Genomic DNA, 25073 nt, shown 5'->3' with positions numbered 1-25073 from the left:
ATAATAACCTCATGTTCTTAGAAAGGAGCAGATGATCTGCCCTAGGGGAAATGTGGGACATCAGGCGTGTGAGATCCTGTTGTGTTTCTGGGTGCAGCACTTCTTATCTGATTCAGTTATGTGTCTGTGTGTCTGGCAAATAATAGCAGTGGATATCAGGCCCGGACTGGCAATATGTGGATTTTAGCACATGCAGAGACATACCTCTCAACATTCTGGAAATAAAAAGAGGGACAAAAAAGTTGCCGCCCATTTTTGTAGCCACACCCCCTAATTACCATGTTCATTTTACAAAATTTGGCAGGTTATGAAAGTTTGAACATATTTCTGTGGTTTTTTTCAGTTATTACAGTTTTGCTAATGAAGGTGAATTGCCCTTTAAAGGGGAAGTAAAGTGTAAAATAGAATAAGGCCAGAAATGGTGTATTTTTTATACTAAACATAAACATGAACTTACTGCACCACAAGCCTAATCAAACAAATGATTTATGCTTTCAAAATTGGCCACAGGAAGTCACCATCTTGTAACTTTGTTATACATCTTTGCAAGACCAAGACTGTGCACATGCTCAGTGTAGTCTGGGCTGCTTAGGCATCGCCATAAATTATCAAAACAGCACAAGTCAAATCTGCCCGAAGCAGATACAGCAAGACTGATTACTAATCAGAATATACAGACTGCACTGGGTCCTGTGTTGTCATGTAATCTAATGTGGATTTTATAGTTTTTGTATTGTTTAATACAAACTTTCTCCAACTCTGCAGAACCAGTGGCTGCAGCAAAATAATCCTCCAAATAGAATCCCAGTTTATCTTGTTTAAATCTGACTCCATGATCTTTGTCCCTGCAGCTGGAGTTGGAAACAGTAAAGGGGATGTAAAGGCAAAAATAAAATCCAATACAAATCTCTACACAGTCGCCGACTGCTCTACAGGGAAACAAACAAAGCTGCTTGAGTTCTGCATGGCTGGGAAGTAAGGCGGGGGCTCCCCCTGCTGTTCATAAGTATGATTGTTTCCCTGCAGAGCAGTTAGGGAATGTCTGACAATTCCTATCCACAGCAGTAAACGAAGGGGGAATTTCACTGCATACAGTCAGGTTTTTGCACATTTTTTAATTAAAGTATGTTTTCGAGATAGGTTTCTTTTTCATTAAAGAAAGTAAAAATCTGAATTAATTTTTTTGCCTTTACATGATGCCCTTTAAGCTGTGAGTCTAGCTTTTTCCAAGAGACCTGTTATCTTATATTGTTACAATTACTTATTTGCTTATCTTGAAATTGTTAAAAAAGTATCTTATCTGTTGCTGTGGCTGTTCTGGGCTCTCTGCCAGAAGCCAATTAAGTTAGAAACTTTGTTTCTTTTTCTGGCTGTTCAGTGCAGAGAAAAAATGGGACTTTCCAGTACGAACGAGGGACTGTGTGTTGAGCTGTCAAAAGAGGGGAAAAAAATGGACAGTTGGGAGGTATGGGGGCTACTGTAAGATGCCATAGACAATCACTATTTATTGTGCCCCTGTGGGGCTGTTTGATCCTCTGTGTATTTGAAATGCCAGGGACTAATTTAATGCCCAGTCCAGAGCTGCTGTATATTTTCCCTGTAAGCCTGCCCTAGTATATGACTGAGTGTGTGTGTATACAAATTACACTTCATCTCCAGGCTTATATTACTGTTTAACATACGTTAAACATAGTGTTTGTTCAGTTAATATTATTGTGCTATTTGCACTACATTTATACTGTATTATGGGACAATATGCATCAAGGAAAAACTGGCTCATTAATAAACAGTGGTTAGATTTCACTTGGGCAGTAACCCATGACAACCAAGCAAACTTTAGCTTTTATTGTGGAACTTGCATCTGGCTAAAAAATGCTGAGCACAGATTGGTTGCTATGGGTTACTGCCCAGGAGCAAATTAGCCACTGTTCATAGATGACCCTGTGTTTATTCTTCTCTTTTTGTGAATTCTAGTGCAATTTGACTATGAAACAAGCAGTGGAAGATGTACCATAACCAGGAATTGGTTCCGGAATCGGCCAGGATTCTGCCTTTTTCAGCAGGATTCAGCCACAACCAAATCCGAGCCCTAATTTGCATATATACATTTTTACAGAGTTATAAAAATATAATTTTAGTTGTACATGGATGGGATCTGTTGTCCGGAAACCCGTTATCCAGAAAGCTCCAAATTACGGAAAGGCCCTCTCCCATAGACTCCATTTTATCCAAATAATCCATAATTTTAAAAATGATTTCCTTTTTCTGTGTAATAATAAAACAGTATCTTGTACTTGATCCCAACTAAGATATAATTAATCTTTATTGGAAGCAAAACCAGCCTATTGGCTTTATTTAATGTTTATATGATTTTCTAGCAGACTTTTGTAAAAAAAAAACCCATACCCCCCACCTCAGGTAGACCCCCCCTCCCTCTTCCCCCAGCCTAACTGCCCCCACCGGGGAAATGCCCCATACTTTATACTTACCCCTCGGCTTAGATTGTAGCATTGGACTTCACCGCAGCCATCTTCCGGGTCTTTGTGTCTTCTTCCGGCGCTTTGGCAATTGTCGCAAACCGCCAAACTGCTCCAACTGTGCATGCGCCGACATGCTGGTCTCCCACTCATCTTGCCGAAGACCCCAAAGATGGCTGTGGTGAAGGCGGATGCCACAATCTGCGCCGAGGGGTAAGTATAAAGCAAACACAAAAAATATCCCATAAAAAACTCTATAATAAAGTTACAAAGTTAGCTTTTATTTAACATAGAATTAAAAATTACGCATACAGACTTACTAGTATTCCGCCTTACGCGTTTCATACCATCTGGTACTTATTAATAGGCATTTAAGTACCAGAGGGTATGAAACGCGTAAGGCAGAATACTACTTGGTCTGTATGCCTACTTTTTTAATTCTATGTTAAATAAAAGCTAACTTTTTAACTTTATTATAGAGTTTTTTATGGGATATTTTTTGTGTTTGATATATGTGCCCTGTGAACTGGAGGCTATGTGGGACATAGATTCGTAGTTGCGCTGGCATCCGCTTCGCCGCACTTCGCCAGGCGTATTTTCGCCAGTGCTCTGCAAATTCACTAAAATCCGAAGTTGCGCTCAGGGTTTTTTTGGGACTTAGAAAAAATTTTAACTTTTTTTGAAGCAATCCCTATCTACTCTATTGCGCTTCGCCTGGTCTGAGGTGGCGAAGGAAGTCTGGCGTAAAAGGTAGCGTTCAGAATCATTTGCGCGTTAGTGAATTTGCGTGGTTACGTCCGTTGCGCAAATTCACCAGGCGTAAGGGTGCGAAGTAACACTAGCAAATTTGCGGCAGCGTTCGTTAGTGAATCTGCGAAGTAACGAAAATGCCCAACGCTAGCGAATTCATGCTAGCGTTAGTCGCTTTGGCGCTTAGTGAATTTGCCCCTTTATCCCAACAACTATGGCCCTTTAGACATCCAGACTGCATTAGACAGGCGCTATATATTTTTTGTAAGTATAAAGCAGGCATGTCCAAAGTCAGGCCTGGGGGCCAATTGCGGCCCATATTCAACTTTACACCGGCCCGCAGCCTCCGTCATGAAATTAATAATAATGCGGCCCTCCATGCACAGTGCGGTCAGGAATCGCGTAGCCGTAGCAGTAATATTTGGGAACATTAGTGAAATGATCAGCCACTAAGTCTATAGTGCAGCCTGTGAGCTGAAGGTGTTCGCAATAGACACGTACCGGCATGTAGTGACGCGCAGCTCTAGCATATTTCTTTAGGGCTGAAGGTGTCAATAGAAGTACTGACTTGCCAGTACAGTGAACAAAAGAAGAGCAGCGCTACGTGCCAGTACTTTACCTGCATTAAAACTCTTGGAATAACATTAAAAAGAGAAATTCCTGCCATGAATACTGCCTATTTCCTATCAATGTGCCATAGGATCCGGCACCAACCTTTGCTCTGGTTATATACCGTAAGAATGGAAATTGAATTTCCCAGCCAGATATAGATGATTATACTTATCCCTTTCTGAGCATTTAATGCACCGTATATTTACAGAGCGGGATTGGGGGTAGAGATAGCATTCCTAACAGCTTTCTCATTCACGCTTTTATGCCGGAATAGAATAGAATTTCCATAAACCTCCTTGTTAAAAAGAAAAAGGCAAGTGCTCAGTGACAGAGTATAAACGCTGCCATAAATCAAAGCCCGGTGACAAGTGAGCCCATTGACTATCACGTGGCTGTGCTCATTCTCAATGTAATGGGAACAAAGCCGGTGTTGACTGGAGAACTTTCAATCATTTAGTGTTGGAAGCAGTTAAGCACCTTATTTCAACCAGGATTTGTACAACATGATAAGCACTGATAGAATGAAAATTGTATTTGAAATGACATGAAATCCAGACTGATCCTCATGCTGCCCCCGAGAGCTGACGGATAGAAAACCCTCCCCATTCCCTACTCCTAAACTGCTTCTTGCAAGTCACTGTATTCCGTCAATTGCAACTCTGCCTTGATAATACACAGGGACATGGATAGGGCCTTGTTTGTTAAGCCATAAGTGGTCACATCAGGAGGTTTGTGGTGCCTATCTGTGTATAAACATATATTAATTGTGTTCCCAATTTAATACTCTGCAATAATAAGGCAATAATCTCAGACAACAAGTATGGAGACTAAGAGATTGTCTCATGTGTTGATCGTAGGCGGCCAGTTCACATGGTGGCACTCTATTTGACTTGAGTTACAGTAACTCTTGGTTGTCGTTGTCTGGGATTATTGGCATTGTATGTAATTTGAGTTTGCATGCAGTGGATCCCAACCATAACTGACTTGTGGCCATAAAATAGTTGTAACGTTCACAACGGGGAACCGTTGTGACCGAGGATAGCCACTCCAAGGGGAGTGGATATGGTGGGAGCCCAGGGGTGTAGCCATAGGTGATTGTAGGCAAAGACATGATGATGATGAAAGTAAATGGTAGGTTTATTGGAGTCGGAACACAGAAACACAAAAGGCAGGAACAGGCAAAAGGCTAATCGAGGTATCCAGATGGTGAGGGAAAAATGGGGAACACAGGAACTCACTCAGGAAACAAGGTAACAAGGTTTTCAGGAATCAGGAAACAAGGTAACAAGGTTTTCAAGGTTCAGGTTCAGATTCAGGTTCAGATTCAGGTTCAGATTCAGGTTCAGATTCAGGTTCAGATTCAGGTTCAGATTCGCAGGTCAGGAACAAACAGAATACAATCAATGACTCAGCCCTGAGCAAAGCTCAGGGCGGGGTTTATAAAGGGAAGGTGATTAGGAAATGGGAAACACATGAGGGTAAACGAGGTGGGTGGAAAACACTGAATAGGCATATAACAGTAACAATAGACACAATAGTTCAGGACCAGTCCCGAGAGCCCCCAGTGGCTCATGAGGTAAGTGCTACAATGAGCAGAACAGCACCACCAGAGTTCAAGTCCCGGGCTGATCCTGACAATAGTGATCTGCAATGGTCTCATGTCCAAGAGAGGGGAGGGAGAATTAATGGTTGAGTAGATATAACAGCAGTTGGCTTTGGGATATCTCAGCCTACAAAAAATCAAAAATTCCACTACAGACAGGCTGATCCCAGCTAAAGGATAGATCCAACTCCAGCAGCAGTTACTCTATGCATTTAGTGGCTCATCCCATCATGAGCAAGTGGTCAACTCTAGTTTTTTGCCTTTGAAAATAAATTTCTTATACATTAAGTTTGGAATGGAGGGAGAAATGGTGGTTGAAGGTGAATATAACAACAGTTGGGTTTCTCCTCTTCATTTGTTTCTGGCTTTGGGATATCTCAGCCTACAAAAACCACAAACATCCCACTACAGAGGGTTGAATCACAGTTAAAGGATGGATCCAACTTACTTCAGTAGCTACAATATGAATTTAGTGCTAGATCCCATCATGAGCGATTGGTCGACTCTAGTTTTTTGCCATTGAAAATAAATTTCTTATACATTAGGTATTCCTTTTCATTACCTTTTAGATCTAAACACCCACCCTAAATATTGGCCATCGGATACAGGATCATGGTACAGGTCGGTGGTTTTTAGCTTTTTATTAGAATTTATTAATATTAGTGAATGGGATCAACTGTATTACAAAAGTCTCCAGTGCACACACCACATCATTACCCAGAGTGTTATTAGGGTTCAGCCAAGACAATGCTGTATATTCTGTCACTATTCATCACATTATTGTTGATTGTTGTTTCACCTGGGTGCATATAACAAGGCAAATGCCTGGCATCTATGTTGTAATAAATTACTTTGCCTCCTTTCTTGGAATGCTGATTGTTGCAGTTATATTCTCCTTCCTGTAAGAGTTTGTTGTTAACTGCTGACACTTTCACAAACTGTATCCAAAATGAGAGTTTAATAATATAACTTCCCAATCAATAGCATTTGCTTACCAGCTTCTGTAAATTTCAGGAATCACATAAAACTAAACTGGAAAGATTTTTATTGTCCAACTAGATGGTTGATTCCAAAAAGTTCTATAGTAACGCTCCTACTTTCTCTACGATCTCGGAAGTTGGTCACATTTCATAGGGCAGTTTAGCTGGTTTTGACCATACTGGCCAACCATCCGGCAATGTATGGCAATTCAGTGGGACTTTCAGACAGATACTGTAGTCTTGCAAACTTGATGAATCAAGGATTATCAAACCTGATAGAACATGTGCTCCAATGGAAGGAAGTGCAGAGAAGCTACAGTTCTTCTTCAGTTTCTGTGGTTCTGGTCATTCGGACAAAAGGTTCTGAGTACTAAAGAAGTTGGTCTGCGTATGGTGGCATTCAGTCTGGCACAAGTGTATATCACTTATAGGTAGGGCTATGGCATATGGGGGTGGGAAAACAGGCAGGTTGGGCAGAATAAAGGCGGATGGGGCAGGTAATATGAGGTAAATTGGGTGGACTGGGTAGGGAAACTGGCAGACTCGGTGGGCATGTGCTTAAAAGGGGAGACCAGTGCTGGAGATAAAGGAAAGGGAGGGATTTTTAGGGCTAATTTACCAGCAAGTACATTGCCAGTGAGTGTATAAAACTTGTGCCGGCTCTAACTAGTGATTTATTTTCAAATACAGAGCAGGCAGGAACCCTCCTTATAGGGTTTAATGTCATCCCTTTCCCTTAGTTCATACAGTATATTGCTTAATTCAAGCATTAGAAGAGTTCATATAGAAGGAAGACAGTCAGGCTGGCATCGCCATCCACAGAAGCTACAGAGACTCCATCCATGTGAAGCTATGGGCACCTTTTTCCATGTGAAGTCATGGGTACCCCCTTCCAAGCAGCACTATGTGCACCACCTCCCCTGTGAAGCTATTGGCTTTGCCACCCAAGTGGCTCTTCCATGAATAATATGGGCTTTTCCTTCAATTTGGAGCTATGGCAATACATTTTATGAAGGTTTATGGGTTTCCCATTCAATGTGAATCTATGTGCACCCCTTTACATAAAATGTTATGGACACCCCCTTCCACATGGAGCTATGGAAACCCGATTCCAAATGACATCCCTTTCCGTTTGGAGTCATGCGTGGGGCAGGGGGGGTTGTATTATAACAAAAATAAACCTTTCAAATAAAGGGTAACTGATCCTGCTCTGTATCTTGTGCTACTGCTGCCCTGTTCCTCGGAGTCTACAATCCTGACCATAAAGCAAGTCAGAGCTGTACAATGTTTTTCAAATGAAAGAACTGACATGCGAGTAACAGAAAACATACTCCCCCATTGAAGAACAAAGAGTGACAATCAGTTGTTTTCTAAATGGTGTACTTTCTCATGGCCCTAATATATCATTTTTTTAATGTAAGTAAAAAGAATGCAGAGTTGTTTCCAACTGTAAAACAAACTGAAGTCCGAGAAGATTTAATGGAAGCAAAGCAATTAAGCTGAGATATATGACTGCGAGTATTGCCTATAGAGGCAGGCCCCCCGATTTGTCAATATTTACTGCATATCCGGCCGTATGATTTAAGATTATAGACAAGGAAATGAAAGGCACGCATGGCTTCATTTTATTAAGTGATATCACTCAAACGCAAAGAATCCATAACATTCTGCCCAACGCTGCGCCGAGATTAAGTGGCGCGAGATAATGAGTCATATTTTACTGCCGCTTCAATTACCAAATGTTCAATTCGAGTGGGATTCAGCAGAAATGATAAATAACGGGGGGAAGGTGGGGCGGGGTCAGGATCGTTTTCCAGGAAGAGATGATTGGATCTGTTTTACTGGGATTGTTTTGCTTTATGGCTGGAGATAGTGATGGGGAGGCCGGGACCATGGAGGAACATATTGATGTAGTTGGAGCTACAGAGTAAATCACAATAAATTCTATAAATGGGCAACAATTCCACTGAGTGGGGCTCATTCACGCAGGTGGCACAAAAGTTTTACCTCTGGCCTTGGTAAACAGACAATTTAATCTGGGAATATAGATTTCACCCATTTATCAACCTCACATACCTCCCAACATTTTGAAAATAAAAAGAGGGAAATGTTTAACCACGCCCATTTTTGGCCACACCTCCTAATGTTCATTTTACAAAATGTCAGTTTATGAAAGTTTGAACATATTTCTGTGTTTTTTTTCCAGTTATTACAGTTTTGCTAATGAAGGTGAATTGCCCTTTAAGCTTTGAGTCTTAGTTCTCCCAAGGGACCTCCTTATCTAAATTGTTACAATTACTTATTTGCTTATCTCAAAATTGTTACAAAGTATCTGCACCTGTTCTGGCTGTTCTGGGCTCTCTGCCAAAAAGCCAATTAAGTTAGAATCATTGTATCTTTTTCTGGCTGTTCAGTGCAGAGGAAGTTGGGACTTTCCAGTACAAACCCGTGACTGCTTTGAGGTTGAGCTGTCAAAAGCGGGACTGTCCCGCTGAAAACGGGACAGTTGGGAGGTATGACCTCACCATTACTAGAGATATCCAGCCCCATATCCAGTAATACAAAAAACAAATGGAATAACTTGGTGCGTCCACAGGAGCAATGGACAAACAAGTTGCCCCATTTATAGGACAAAAACACTCATGATCTGATCATCTGATCAATGTTTTTGCTCAATAAATGGGGCAATTTTTTTGTCCAGTGGTCCTGTGGGCTATGGAATGTGATTGTTCAGGAGAAGGGGGGCAAAGCTTAAAAAGTGAGATTGTGGGGGAGATTATGGAAAGCCGTGTAGGGTGACCTTACGTGGTGTACGGCACAGCACTGACCCAGTTTTGCAATGTGAATGAGAGTTGGGAGAAAATATAATGCAGAATAAAAAAGTTAATACGTTGAGGGGTGGTAATTTATTGGGAATCCCTCCATGAGCCAAAATGCTATCCTTCTGCCCTGGGCTGGTGTATCTCTTCTATAATAAAGCACTGGCCAGGGGGTAATTGGCTAGGGAGTGCGAAGCTTCCATCTATTTCCCATCTCTTAAAGTGGTTCTTGCCCAGGCCTGGTGCAATTTTGTAGAAGCATCAGCCCAGGGCAAAATGATAAGCCGGCTTGGATGTGGGATGTGAATGGCACCCTGTGCTTCACCTTTAAGTTAACTTTTAGTATGTTATAGACTGGCCAATTGTAAGCACCTTTTCAATTGGCCATCATTATTTCTTTTTTATAGTTTTTTTTAATTATTTGCCTTTTCTACTGACTCTTTCCAGCTTTTAAATGGGGTCCCTGGCCTCATCTAAAACAAACAAATACTCTGTAAAGCTACGAATGTATTGTTATTGTTACTTTTTATTACTCATCCTTCTATTCAGGCCTCTCCTATTCATATTCCAGTCTCTTATATACATCAATGCATGGTTGCTAGGATTATTTGGACCCTAGCAACCAGATAGATGCAAACTGGAGAGCTGCTGAATACAAAGCTAAATAACTCACAAATAATAAAAAATGAAACCCCAATTGCATCTGTTTCTACATCACACTAAAAGTTAACTCAAAGGTGAACAACCCATTTAAATGTTAACATATTTCCCAAATAAGTATGGTTTTCTGTGCTGCTGTTTTGTTCATGGTATTTAATTGCAATTGTGGATTTCTATAAATGGACTGCACAATCCAAATAAAAAATACTGACAATATTATTTTTTAATAGCTGGGAAGTGCTGCTAATTATCCTTTATTTATATAGAGCTTCACATAGATTATACACCACCCGCTTCAGTCCCGGCCCAGCAGAGCTTACAATCTAAACCCTGATCACACTCACACACAATTTAAGGTCAATATCATTGGCTTTTTATTCTGACCCTCCCCAATCTGGCAGTGAGTCTGCTGAATGAAACCTGCAGAGAATTGCAGGTAATTATACACAATACAGTAATAATAATGAATATATTGGCAATGATACACAAGTAAATATCAGGGTATTTAGGAAATGCCATAGAACTAGTTAAGCAAATAAACAGATGGTGCCTGTGTGACTGACACGTGAATTCTGGCCGTTCTATTGCCCCTCGCTCACTGCCGTTATTAATGGTGAATGAACAGCTTGGAGGTAAGTCCCCCAGGGAATGTGCCCTTCCCCCTCTCGGGCAGCCTTCTCATGCAGGTATTAAAGCCATAGGGGGCTGTACTTACCAACAAATAACGCAGCCCCCCTGTTATTATTTTTTAAGCAATAAGCAGCTGTTTAAACAGAAATCCTGTACACATCCTGCCCCCTGACCTGAAGAGCTCACATTCTACTGTATGCTGCCTGGTGCTCTATATTATGACAAAGATCTGGCACAAGTATCTAAGTTCAGGATGTAGAGAACGTTTTTTACAAACTAAATCCCACAGAGGGGTGAAACATTGCTGGAATTTCATTGTACTCACCATTGTATCGTCTGCTCCTCGGCCTTGGGCTGTAATACGTCGATGATATTCCCAGAGTCGCTCAGCGGAACAAGAGGCAAAACGGTTACTCCTTGGATCTTTTAACGGAGATGAGAAAGCTGATGATTAAGTGCTCAGGGAAAGTTAGTTACAGATTCACATTGGACATGGATAATGTGTAACTGATCTACTCATCCAAAGTCCCAGGGATTCCCTAGTATCCAGGTGTTTATGTACATGAAATGGACCCTTTATAAATGGACTGCGATGATCAGAACTGATAAACAGTCACATCCTTTATAGAGTTGTCTATTGCAAATGAAATGAATATTAAAGGGGATGCTCATGTAAAAATGAACATTAAGCATCTTGTAGATATATATAATGGGTCATTTGCTCCTCGTATATCCTCTGTGTCAGTTCTCTGAGCCTACTAGAGCCTACATATTGTCTGTATATAGATATTTATACACATATACAGTATATTCTGTGCTTGACCTTTGCTTGTAATTCATTCACCTTGACCTCTCTTCCACCATTACAGAGTGGGCCCTCAAGTGTAAAAGAGTTCTATGTAACACGTGATCTACTGGGGATTGCACGGAGTTGTAACATGACGACCAAGTCTGAGGGTCCAGATCTGAAGGTAGAAAGGACTGTGGGCACCGTGTCTTCAAAAATGTGTTACACTCATATCCTAGACTTTGGTGCTTTAGGTGTTTTTGCCCCTCAGTTCTATACCTAGGGATGGGCGAATTTGACCCATTTCGTTTCGCCAAAAATTCGCAGAGGGCAAAATGTCACAGACGCCCATTAAAGTCTATGGAAGTCAAAAACATTTTGTCATGCGGTGAAATTTTTTTTGACGTGCGTCTGTTTTTTTTTTTGACGCACGACACCATACAAGTCTATGGGCGTAATTTTTTATCCGGCGAAACAAGGCGAAAAAATTCGCCCATCCCTACTTATACCCTGGAAACCATTGAGCGGTTCAAAGTATCATCTAAACTACAGCAGAAAACAAAAAGGTCCAAGAAGCTGTTAGTGAAGACTAAGGGGCAGATTTATCACGGGTCAAAGTGAATTCGAGGGAATTTTCGAAGTAAAAAAATTCAAAATTCAAAGTAATTTTTTGGATACTTAGACCATCGAATAGAGTACTACGAGTTTGACTTCGATTCGAAGTAACATCGTTTGAATATTCGACTATTCGATAATCGACGTACTTCGCCAAATTAAACCTGCCAAAGTGGTTTGTTAGCCTATGGGGACCTTTTAGAGCATTTTTCTAAGTTTTTGGAAGTCGATGTAAAATCGTTCAATCGATCGCTGAAATTACTTTGACCGCAGGATACCCAAATTTAATACCCAAGTTCGACCACTGATAAATCTGCCCCTTAGTGAGGACAAAGATCCTAGATTTTGTTGTTTTGGGTGTTTCAGATCCTTTGTTGGCCATGAACTCTAATACCCTGGGCATCCTTAGGTGGGTTTTATTATCATCTAAACTGAGAAAGCCAAGGACTTCTGAAGGTGTTGGTAAAGACCAGTGAGGATGAATATCTTAGATGGGTGATCCGTATGTTCTTAAGGACCCTGTGTATTAAAAAGACGTTCTAGCAGAACTAGCACTGACAGACTGACCCTATGTTCCTACAGTATATTCTCTACAATAATGTTCATGGAGATATAGGCAAGTCCTCCATGTCTTCTTTTTGGTAGGGATGTCGCGGACTGTTCGCCCGCGAACTAATTCGTGCGAACATCGGCCGTTCGCGTCCGCCGAATGTTCGCGAACGTCGCGCGACGTTCGCCAATTTGGGTTCGCCTTAGCTGGCGCTTATTTTTGCCCTCTCACCCCAGACCAGCAGATACATGGCAGCCAATCAGGAAGCTCTCCCTCCTGGACCACCCCCACACCCCCTGGACCACTCCCCTTCCATATATAAACTGAAGCCCTGCAGCGTTTTTTCATTCTACCTGTGTGTGCTTGGAAGAGCTAGTGTAGGGAGAGAGCTGTTAGTGATTTGAGGGACAGTTGATAGTAACTTTGCTGGCTAGTAATCTACTTGATACTGCTCTGTATTGTAGGGACAGAACTCTGCAGGGATTTGAGGGACAGTGAGTTTAGGTTAGTTAGCTTTGCTGACTAGTAATCTACCTTCTACTGCAGTGCTCTGTATGTAGCTGCTGTGGGCACTGCTTCTGATCTCATCTGCTGACTGCTGCCTGTAACCCAATAGTCCTTGTAAGGACTGCTTTTATTTTCTTTTTTGTTTTTTTACTTTGCTACTATAAGAGCCCAGTGCTATTAGTCTAGCTGTGTTGGGGAGTGGGACTGGTGTGCTGCTCCTCCTAGTAGTTCACCACTACCAGCACCAACCAGAGTCAAAAATGTTACAAAGTATCTTATTTGCACCTGTTAGCTGTTCTGAGCTCTCTGCCAAAAGCTAATTAAGTTAGAAACTGTTTTTTTTCTGGCTGTTCAGTTCAGAGAAAAGAGGGACTGGTGTGCTGCTCCTCCTAGTAGTTCACCACCACCAGCACCAACCAGAGTCGAAATTGTTACAAAGTATCTTATTTGCACCTGTTAGCTGTTCTGAGCTCTCTGCCAAAAGCTAATTAAGTTAGAAACTGTTTTTTTTCTGGCTGTTCAGTTCAGAGAAAAGAGGGACTGGTGTGCTGCTCCTCCTAGTAGTTCACCACCACCAGCACCAACCAGAGTCAAAATTGTTACAAAGTATCTTATTTGCACCTGTTAGCTGTTCTGAGCTCTCTGCCAAAAGCTAATTAAGTTAGAAACTGTTTTTTTTCTGGCTGTTCAGTGCAGAGAAAAGAGGGACTTTCCAGTACAAAAGAGGGACAGGGGGTTGAGTGGTCAAAAGAGGGACAGTTGGGAGGTATGCAAGTGCCACCTAGCTGTGTGAGCTTTTTCACATTCTGTCTAAATAATAATAATAATTCCGTGTCCGTAAACATCACCTGAGTGATGTTTTTACAGCACCAATAATATATTCCGTATCCACTACTGTATACGTTGCCCTTGCAGGCATTGTTTGCCCAGTCTTTAACCAAGTGCCACCTAGCTGTGTGAGCTTTTTCACATTCCGTGTCCAGAAACATCACCTGAGTGACGTAGTGTGATTTCTGCCCTTTACAGCACAAAACGCAGCGCTGTGTATTTTTCAGATACATTTTTGCCCTTGATCCCCCTCTGGCATGCCACTGTCCAGGTCGTTGCACCCTTTAAACAACTTTAAAATCATTTTTCTGGCCAGAAATGTCTTTTCTAGCTTTTAAAATTCGCCTTCCCATTGAAGTCTATGGGGTTCGCGATGTTCGCGAACCGCTCGCATTTTTGGACGCAAGTTCGCGAATATGTTCGCGAACATTTTTTCCGCCGTTCGCTACATCCCTACTTTTTGGATGCCAAGTAACAGGACTCCCATTAAACCCTTTCCAGCAGTTGTTTTGATCGACTGCTTTCAGCCTATGAATCCAATTCGGGTGGGGAGGGATGTGAATACACAACATTTACATTTAGAGCTGGGTATATTTTCTAGCTGTCATATTCAATAAAACAGCCCTCGGTGTTTAATCGCTGTCCTGGAAACGCACATTATTTCCAAATGGCTTACAGCATCTGCCATCCGCAACCAACACTCCATCACCTTTGGGAAAACTTTCCTAGTCAGTTTGTGCGGAGAATCTCCAGGTATAATCTCTGGGTAATAAAGTTCTAATTCCAGGGGATCTAACTGTATTGAGTGAAAAGAACCGTGGGTATAAGATGTTTTATTACAGAATAGGCAACACATTTCCCCCCAGTGACCCCTACCCCGGGGCAGTTTTAGGATCCAGAAGTCTTTTGTAATGGAATAGGGATCATGGCTAAGAAGAAGGAAGCCACTTAACGTAATATATACATATTTATACAATTTAATTTAGTTCAATCACCTGTCACGCTGCGTTTTGAGATTATTGAGTACGAGGAATAACAGAGTTAACACCATTCCTAAATTGAACAGTCGAACCCTGTTATGATCCACTTGGGTCCAATCCCAAGAGCTTCATCAGGTCCCAGAGAACAAAAGTAAATCAAGAATCTGACTGGCAACTTGCCTGATTCACTATTTTAACAGATTTTACAATGTAAACAGCAAATTTTCCATAGTACAGTAAATCCAGAGCCAAAAATAGAAGGGATTTCTTATAACAAAATAATCTGTTGTGTGGACTGATCCCTTTTAAGGAGATTTGAATGAAAAAAAGTCATTCTAAAATGGAAAGTCATATTACAATATACATCCATTCCATTTCATAGTTAGAACCTTGTTTTGCTGGGAAAAAAAGTACAAAAAGGTCAACTTTATCTTCAGTGTGTGGTTCAACACTAAACCTTGTAATTCTGCTTGATTTTGGGGATTTCACTTAGAACCATCTGACCTGCATTCCTGCTGCCTCTTTGTCCTATTACTGGTTCTGACTGATCTTTGTGGTACTAGTCACCCCTGAACTTGGCATGTGTTTGGACTTGTCTTTGCCAACACCTTGTAGTTACAGTTGCTTCTATTGACTCCTATAGTAACAATGGGACAATAGTCTCTGGGAAGGGAGTGTGACTGTGGGATAGCAGGTATAGTAGGGAGAGATGGTGTATATAGTAACAGTGGATAATAGTCTCTGGGAAGGGAGTGTGACTGTGGGATAGCAGGTATAGTAGGGAGAGATGGTGCCTATAGTAACAGTGGATAATAGTCTCTGGGAAGGGAGTGTGACTGTGGGATAGCAGGTATAGTAGGGAGAGATGGTGCCTATAGTAACAGTGGATAATAGTCTCTGGGAAGGGAGTGTGACTGTGGGATAGCAGGTATAGTAGGGAGAGATGGTGCCTATAGTAACAGTGGATAATAGTCTCTGGGAAGGGAGTGTGACTGTGGGATAGCAGGTATAGTAGGGAGAGATGGTGTCTATAGTAACAGTGGATAATAGTCTCTGGGAAGGGAGTGTGACTGTGGGATAGCAGGTATAGTAGGAAGAGATGGTGCCTATAGTAACAATGGGACAATAGTCTCTGGGAAGGGAGTGTGACTGTGGGATAGCAGGTATAGTAGGGAGAGATGGTGTATATAGTAACAGTGGATAATAGTCTCTGGGAAGGGAGTGTGACTGTGGGATAGCAGGTATAGTAGGGAGAGATGGTGCCTATAGTAACAGTGGATAATAGTCTCTGGGAAGGGAGTGTGACTGTGGGATAGCAGGTATAGTAGGGAGAGATGGTGCCTATAGTAACAGTGGATAATAGTCTCTGGGAAGGGAGTGTGACTGTGGGATAGCAAGTATAGTAGGGAGAGATGGTGTCTATAGTAACAGTGGATAATAGTCTCTGGGAAGGGAGTGTGACTGTGGGATAGCAGGTATAGTAGGGAGAGATGGTGTCTATAGTAACAGTGGGATAATAGTCTCTGGGAAGGGAGTGTGACTGTGGGATAGCAGGTATAGTAGGGAGAGATGGTGCCTATAGTAACAGTGGATAATAGTCTCTGGGAAGGGAGTGTGACTGTGGGATAGCAGGTATAGTAGGGAGAGATGGTGCCTATAGTAACAGTGGATAATAGTCTCTGGGAAGGGAGTGTGACTGTGGGATAGCAGGTATAGTAGGGAGAGATGGTGTCTATAGTAACAGTGGATAATAGTCTCTGGGAAGGGAATGTGACTGTGGGATAGCAGGTATAGTAGGGAGAGATGGTGCCTATAGTAACAGTGGATAATAGTCTCTGGGAAGGGAGTGTGACTGTGGGATAGCAGGTATAGTAGGGAGAGATGGTGTCTATAGTAACAGTGGATAATAGTCTCTGGGAAGGGAGTGTGACTGTGGGATAGCAGGTATAGTAGGGAGAGATGGTGTCTATAGTAACAGTGGATAATAGTCTCTGGGAAGGGAGTGTGACTGTGGGATAGCAGGTATAGTAGGGAGAGATGGTGCCTATAGTAACAGTGGATAATAGTCTCTGGGAAGGGAGTGTGACTGTGGGATAGCAGGTATAGTAGGGAGAGATGGTGTCTATAGTAACAGTGGATAATAGTCTCTGGGAAGGGAGTGTGACTGTGGGATAGCAGGTATAGTAGGGAGAGATGGTGTCTATAGTAACAGTGGATAATAGTCTCTGGGAAGGGAGTGTGACTGTGGGATAGCAGGTATAGTAGGGAGAGATGGTGCCTATAGTAACAGTGGATAATAGTCTCTGGGAAGGGAGTGTGACTGTGGGATAGCAGGTATAGTAGGGAGAGATGGTGTATATAGTAACAGTGGATAATAGTCTCTGGGAAGGGAGTGTGACTGTGGGATAGCAGGTATAGTAGGGAGAGATGGTGCCTATAGTAACAGTGGATAATAGTCTCTGGGAAGGGAGTGTGACTGTGGGATAGCAGGTATAGTAGGGAGAGATGGTGTATATAGTAACAGTGGATAATAGTCTCTGGGAAGGGAGTGTGACTGTGGGATAGCAGGTATAGTAGGGAGAGATGGTGCCTATAGTAACAGTGGATAATAGTCTCTGGGAAGGGAGTGTGACTGTGGGATAGCAGGTATAGTAGGGAGAGATGGTGCCTATAGTAACAGTGGATAATAGTCTCTGGGAAGGGAGTGTGACTGTGGGATAGCAAGTATAGTAGGGAGAGATGGTGTCTATAGTAACAGTGGATAATAGTCTCTGGGAAGGGAGTGTGACTGTGGGATAGCAGGTATAGTAGGGAGAGATGGTGCCTATAGTAACAGTGGATAATAGTCTCTGGGAAGGGAGTGTGACTGTGGGATAGCAGGTATAGTAGGGAGAGATGGTGGCCTATAGTAACAGTGGATAATAGTCTCTGGGAAGGGAGTGTGACTGTGGGATAGCAGGTATAGTAGGGAGAGATGGTGCCTATAGTAACAGTGGATAATAGTCTCTGGGAAGGGAGTGTGACTGTGGGATAGCAGGTATAGTAGGGAGAGATGGTGTCTATAGTAACAGTGGATAATAGTCTCTGGGAAGGGAGTGTGACTGTGGGATAGCAGGTATAGTAGGAAGAGATGGTGCCTATAGTAACAATGGGACAATAGTCTCTGGGAAGGGAGTGTGACTGTGGGATAGCAGGTATAGTAGGGAGAGATGGTGTATATAGTAACAGTGGATAATAGTCTCTGGGAAGGGAGTGTGACTGTGGGATAGCAGGTATAGTAGGGAGAGATGGTGCCTATAGTAACAGTGGATAATAGTCTCTGGGAAGGGAGTGTGACTGTGGGATAGCAGGTATAGTAGGGAGAGATGGTGCCTATAGTAACAGTGGATAATAGTCTCTGGGAAGGGAGTGTGACTGTGGGATAGCAAGTATAGTAGGGAGAGATGGTGTCTATAGTAACAGTGGATAATAGTCTCTGGGAAGGGAGTGTGACTGTGGGATAGCAGGTATAGTAGGGAGAGATGGTGTCTATAGTAACAGTGGGATAATAGTCTCTGGGAAGGGAGTGTGACTGTGGGATAGCAGGTATAGTAGGGAGAGATGGTGCCTATAGTAACAGTGGATAATAGTCTCTGGGAAGGGAGTGTGACTGTGGGATAGCAGGTATAGTAGGGAGAGATGGTGCCTATAGTACAGTGGATAATAGTCTCTGGGAAGGGAGTGTGACTGTGGGATAGCAGGTATAGTAGGGAGAGATGGTGTCTATAGTAACAGTGGATAATAGTCTCTGGGAAGGGAATGTGACTGTGGGATAGCAGGTATAGTAGGGAGAGATGGTGCCTATAGTAACAGTGGATAATAGTCTCTGGGAAGGGAGTGTGACTGTGGGATAGCAGGTATAGTAGGGAGAGATGGTGTCTATAGTAACAGTGGATAATAGTCTCTGGGAAGGGAGTGTGACTGTGGGATAGCAGGTATAGTAGGGAGAGATGGTGTCTATAGTAACAGTGGATAATAGTCTCTGGGAAGGGAGTGTGACTGTGGGATAGCAGGTATAGTAGGGAGAGATGGTGCCTATAGTAACAGTGGATAATAGTCTCTGGGAAGGGAGTGTGACTGTGGGATAGCAGGTATAGTAGGGAGAGATGGTGTCTATAGTAACAGTGGATAATAGTCTCTGGGAAGGGAGTGTGACTGTGGGATAGCAGGTATAGTAGGGAGAGATGGTGTCTATAGTAACAGTGGATAATAGTCTCTGGGAAGGGAGTGTGACTGTGGGATAGCAGGTATAGTAGGGAGAGATGGTGCCTATAGTAACAGTGGATAATAGTCTCTGGGAAGGGAGTGTGACTGTGGGATAGCAGGTATAGTAGGGAGAGATGGTGTCTATAGTAACAGTGGATAATAGTCTCTGGGAAGGGAGTGTGACTGTGGGATAGCAGGTATAGTAGGGAGAGATGGTGTCTATAGTAACAGTGGATAATAGTCTCTGGGAAGGGAGTGTGACTGTGGGATAGCAGGTATAGTAGGGAGAGATGGTGCCTATAGTAACAGTGGATAATAGTCTCTGGGAAGGGAGTGTGACTGTGGGATAGCAGGTATAGTAGGGAGAGATGGTGTCTATAGTAACAGTGGATAATAGTCTCTGGGAAGGGAGTGTGACTGTGGGATAGCAGGTATAGTAGGGAGAGATGGTGTCTATAGTAACAGTGGATAATAGTCTCTGGGAAGGGAGTGTGACTGTGGGATAGCAGGTATAGTAGGGAGAGATGGTGTCTATAGTAACAGTGGATAATAGTCTCTGGGAAGGGAATGTGACTGTGGGATAGCAGGTATAGTAGGGAGAGATGGTGCCTATAGTAACAGTGGATAATAGTCTCTGGGAAGGGAGTGTGACTGTGGGATAGCAGGTATAGTAGGGAGAGATGGTGTCTATAGTAACAGTGGATAATAGTCTCTGGGAAGGGAGTGTGACTGTGGGATAGCAGGTATAGTAGGGAGAGATGGTGTCTATAGTAACAGTGGATAATAGTCTCTGGGAAGGGAGTGTGACTGTGGGATAGCAGGTATAGTAGGGAGAGATGGTGCCTATAGTAACAGTGGATAATAGTCTCTGGGAAGGGAGTGTGACTGTGGGATAGCAGGTATAGTAGGGAGAGATGGTGTCTATAGTAACAGTGGATAATAGTCTCTGGGAAGGGAGTGTGACTGTGGGATAGCAGGTATAGTAGGGAGAGATGGTGTCTATAGTAACAGTGGATAATAGTCTCTGGGAAGGGAGTGTGACTGTGGGATAGCAGGTATAGTAGGGAGAGATGGTGCCTATAGTAACAGTGGATAATAGTCTCTGGGAAGGGAGTGTGACTGTGGGATAGCAGGTATAGTAGGGAGAGATGGTGTCTATAGTAACAGTGGATAATAGTCTCTGGGAAGGGAGTGTGACTGTGGGATAGCAGGTATAGTAGGGAGAGATGGTGTCTATAGTAACAGTGGATAATAGTCTCTGGGAAGGGAGTGTGACTGTGGGATAGCAGGTATAGTAGGGAGAGATGGTGCCTATAGTAACAGTGGATAATAGTCTCTGGGAAGGGAGTGTGACTGTGGGATAGCAGGTATAGTAGGGAGAGATGGTGTCTATAGTAACAGTGGATAATAGTCTCTGGGAAGGGAGTGTGACTGTGGGATAGCAGGTATAGTAGGGAGAGATGGTGCCTATAGTAACAGTGGATAATAGTCTCTGGGAAGGGAGTGTGACTGTGGGATAGCAGGTATAGTAGGGAGAGATGGTGTCTATAGTAACAGTGGATAATAGTCTCTGGGAAGGGAGTGTGACTGTGGGATAGCAGGTATAGTAGGGAGAGATGGTGTCTATAGTAACAGTGGATAATAGTCTCTGGGAAGGGAGTGTGACTGTGGGATAGCAGGTATAGTAGGAGAGATGGTGCCTATAGTAGTAACCATTAGAGGATGTCTAGGGACACAGTCTTTATTGCCCTGAATTAAATCTTTATTTAAAAAACAAAAAACAAATTAAACATTACAGTTTTGCAGTGAGATATTCTTAGTTCTGTTACTACTTCATTAAAGTGAATCTGATTTGTGCTTCTGGCAATGAGGGACCTTTCAGTATCTTGAGTTGTTTTGCTGAAAGGATGAAAAGAAATGTTGCTCTTTATTTTGGAAGCGAATGGCAGGACTCAGATTGTAAATGGAAAAACGAGCCCATGCGTCACATGGATTGAACCAAAAGGTCTTTTCAATCAGCTTAAACTGCCTGATACTTTTTCAGTTTGACAAGGCAAAAGATTTATTAACATCAGGCCAAATATATATTGCGCTCAATAAATCCAGGTCAGTGTGGACATAAAATGTTGTACAACTTATACTTCCCTAGGGCACTACTCATGGTTTATTTGCTCAGCCTTGGGCTCAAAACGCGTCGACAATATCATTACTGGCTCACGTATAATGAAGTACTAATTCCTTACACAGTCCTCCTGCTGTATAATCAAGTTAACGTCCTGAAATTTGAGGTGAAAGACTGTTTGTTCTGATAGATAGTTGTGTGCCCATCTAGAAGGTAAATTAGAATGAGATTTGGAGAGAACACTTATTTGCTGCTCTCATATTCTTGGAACTAAAGCTGAATGATATATATATAGCAGGGTGACCCCAATGTTTCTATATATCTGTAACCTTGTTATGAGCTAAGGGGGCTCAGTCTGAAGGCAAGTTAGGGGGAGATTTGGGGTGAGTGATTATTTGTGCCCTGGGTACCCCTGGAACTATAGCAGGGTGACACCCCAATGTTTCTATATATCTGTAACCTTGTTATGAGCTAAGGGGGTCCAGTCTGAAGGCCAGTTAGGGGGAGATTTGGGGTGAATGCTTGTTTGTACCCTGGGTACCCCTGGAACTATAGCAGGGTGACTGTTACCCCAATGTTTCTATATATCTGTAACCTTGTTATGAGCTAAGGGGGCCCAGTCTGAAGGTCAGTTAGGGGGAGATTTGGGGTGAGTGCTTATTTGTACCCTGGGTACCCCTGGAACTATAGCAGGGTGACTGTTACCCCAATGTTTCTATATATCTGTAACCTTGTTATGAGCTAAGGGGGCCCAGTCTGAAGGTCAGTTAGGGGGAGATTTGGGGTGAGAGCTTATTTGTACCCTGGGTACCCCTGGAACTATAGCAGGGTGACACCCCAATGTTTCTATATATCTGTAACCTTGTTATGAGCTAAGGGGGCCCAGTCTGAAGGTCAGTTAGGGGGAGATTTGGGGTGAGTGCTTATTTGTGCCCTGGGTACCCCTGGAACTATAGCAGGGTGACGGTTACCCCAATGTTTCTATATATCTTTAACCTTGTTATGAGCTAAGGGGGCCCAGTCGGAAGGCCAGTTAGGGGGAGATTTGGGGTGAGTGCTTATTTGTACCCTGGGTACCCCTGGAACTATAGCAGGGTGAACCCCAATGTTTCTATATATCTGTAACCTTGTTATGAGCTAAGGGGGCCAGTCTGAAGATCAGTTAGGGGGAGATTTGGGGTGAGTGTTTATTTGTACCCTGGGTACCCCTGGAACTATAGCAGGGTGAACCCCAATGTTTCTATATATCTGTAACCTTGTTATGAGCTAAGGGGGCCCAGTCTGAAGGTCAGTTAGGGGGAGATTTGGGGTGAGTGTTTATTTGTGCCCTGGGTACCCCTGGAACTATAGCAGGGTGACACCCCAATGTTTCTATATATCTGTAACCTTGTTATGAGCTAAGGGGGACCAGTCTGAAGGTCAGTTAGGGGGAGATTTGGGGTGAGTGCTTATTTGTACCCTGGGTACCCCTGGAACTATAGCAGGGTGACACCCCAATGTTTCTATATATCTGTAACCTTGTTATGAGCTAAGGGGGCCCAGTCTGAAGATCAGTTGGGGGAGATTTGGGGTGAGTGTTTATTTGTACCCTGGGTACCCCTGGAACTATAGCAGGGTGACTGTTACCCCAATGTTTCTATATATCTGTAACCTTGTTATAAGCTAAGGGGTCCAGCCTGAAGGTCAGCACTTACTATATTTACTGATTCTGTTATCTTGGATTGTGAAGCTCCAACTCCCAGGACATCTATAGTGGTGAAATAGTGGGAAGTAGTAAGTAACTACATTAGTAGTATTAACAGGAACATACTCAGATTTTCTAGCACAATTTGACAGAAACATTAGAGAATCAATAAATGTCCCCCATGAGTTCACAGTACAACCATTTATACTCCTTGTTATTTGGCTCAGTACAAAAAGTGTTTTTATGCAGACAGTAAGTGTTAGAGCCCCAGAAGGCAACGCGGCACATTCACCCAGAAGGGCTGCAAATAAGAGGCCAATCAAGTGGACACAAAATCCCCATTATTCCTGCATGGACGGAGCTTTACTTTCCATTTCTTGCAGCGACGCCTTTTGGAGCCGGGGGAGCCTGAGAAAGACAAATATAGACAGTGGTAAAGACGGATCTAGAAATAAAATGTATGAGTTGTACTCAGCAGTCATGATCATGAGTTGCCAATATAAGCCACATATTCACTGAGTATAAATAATTGATTGCAAATACCCCCCTCTCTCCCGTTTCAGATGAGATTGCTGAGGGCTGCGCTAAACAGACGCACAGATGAATGGCAGATCTGTGTCACACAATGGTAGGACCCCCGGCCAATCTCCATTTCTTTAAACATAAAGGGTCAGATCCAGAAATGTTTCCACTTGTTGGTGAGACTTTTATACACAGTACAAGGGATACAGTGAGCCTGGACTTCTGTGTGTTTTATACATAAATACAGCAATGGAGACAGACCCATCTCTGCTAAAGAATATGTTCTTATATCAGAAGATCCGTACTGCCTGAATGGGCCAAATCAGAGCCCCCCGGAATACTGGGAAAAATCCCAGCGGCCCCACTTATTGGCTACGGCTGTGTTGGCCCCTGACGATCACCAGTTGCTTTTCGGGGCCCCACTGATCATCCACTGAGTGATGGGCCCTGCCAACTGCTGCCCTCCTGCTGGATCCCTCTGACAGACATCAAACCACAACACTAGGCCCATTTAAAAAATTAAAGGGGAACTATAGTGAAATTGTTCATTTTTGCAATAGTTACCCTTTAAAGATGGAACTTTCATTTTTCCTGACTTCTTTAAAGGAGTTTCAGATAGCAGGAGAAAGAGCAATGCAGCTCTATAGAAAAAACCTGTTCCTTCTACTTGTGTAAGTGAATTAATGCTTTTAATCTAATGCTCATTTGTTAATGCTTCAGTCCATTTTCAGCAGTGATTTATGTGTGGGGTAATTGGAATATTCATCCATTTCTGCAGCAATCTTACTGTCCTGTCTGGGGTTAATATGCTTATTATTCATTTTCTGCAAGCATCTTACTGGTATGTCTAGGGTTATTGTGCTCGTTGTCCATTTTTGTATTGATCAGACTGGCATGTTTGGAGTTAACGGAGTACTTATCCATTTCTGCAGTAATCAAAGGGGCCCATTCACTTAGCTCGAGTGAAGGAATAGAGGAAAATAGAGGAAAAACAACTTCGAATTTCGAATGTTTTTTTTGGCTACTTCGACCATCGAATGGGCTACTTCGACCTTCGAATCGAACGATTCGAACTAAAAATCGTTTGACTATTCGACCATTCGATAGCTGAAGTACTGTCTCTTTAAAAAAAACTTCGACCCCCTAGTTCGCCACCTCAAACCTACCGAGGCCAATGTTAGCCTATGGGGAAGGTCCCCATAGGCTTTCCAAGGTTTTCCAAGGATAATCCTTCGATGGATGGATTAAAATCCTTCGAATCATTCGAACGAATTGCGCTAAATCCTTCAACTTCGATATTCGAAGGATTTCAATTCGGCAGTCGAATATCGAGGGTTAATTAAACCTCGATATTCGACCCTAGGTAAATTTGCCCCTTACTGTCCTGTCTGTGGTTAATATGCTTATTATCCATTTTCTGCAACTATCATATTGGTATAATAAAAAGGATATCAAAGGTTCCGGTAGTCCACTCCCTCTGCCGGTTCCCAAAGGTGTCTGTTCTCCCTCAGACTCGTACTCATATTGGTATGCCTAGGGTTAATATGCTCATTGGCTTATCTTACTGGTATGACTAGGGTTAATGTGCTCATTGGCCATTTAATGCACTGATCTGACTGGCATGTTTGGGGTTAAGGGAGTACTTATCCATTTCTGCCGCAATATTACTGCCATGTCTGGGGTTAATATACTTTTTCCGCTT

The 25073-nt window shown here is 42.8% G+C and overlaps 1 protein-coding gene across 1 annotated transcript in view; it reads right to left on the bottom strand.

Moving 5' to 3' along the window:
- LOC495407 (uncharacterized) overlaps positions 1–10901 on the bottom strand; it is a gene marked incomplete at its 5' end in the record, with an annotated part of 74252 nt that extends 63351 nt beyond the window's left edge. Inside the window, 1 exon segment of the mRNA NM_001095065.1 lies at positions 10857–10901. Coding sequence (NP_001088534.1) covers positions 10857–10859 — 3 coding nt within the window.
- Between the last annotated feature and the right edge of the window lie 14172 nt (positions 10902–25073).

This window comes from Xenopus laevis, chromosome 5L (assembly GCF_017654675.1).
Source record: "Xenopus laevis strain J_2021 chromosome 5L, Xenopus_laevis_v10.1, whole genome shotgun sequence".
NCBI classification, from domain to species: Eukaryota; Metazoa; Chordata; class Amphibia; order Anura; family Pipidae; genus Xenopus; species Xenopus laevis.
The sequence above is the reverse complement of the archived record's forward strand: the minus strand, read 5'-3'. Positions and strand labels throughout refer to the sequence as shown.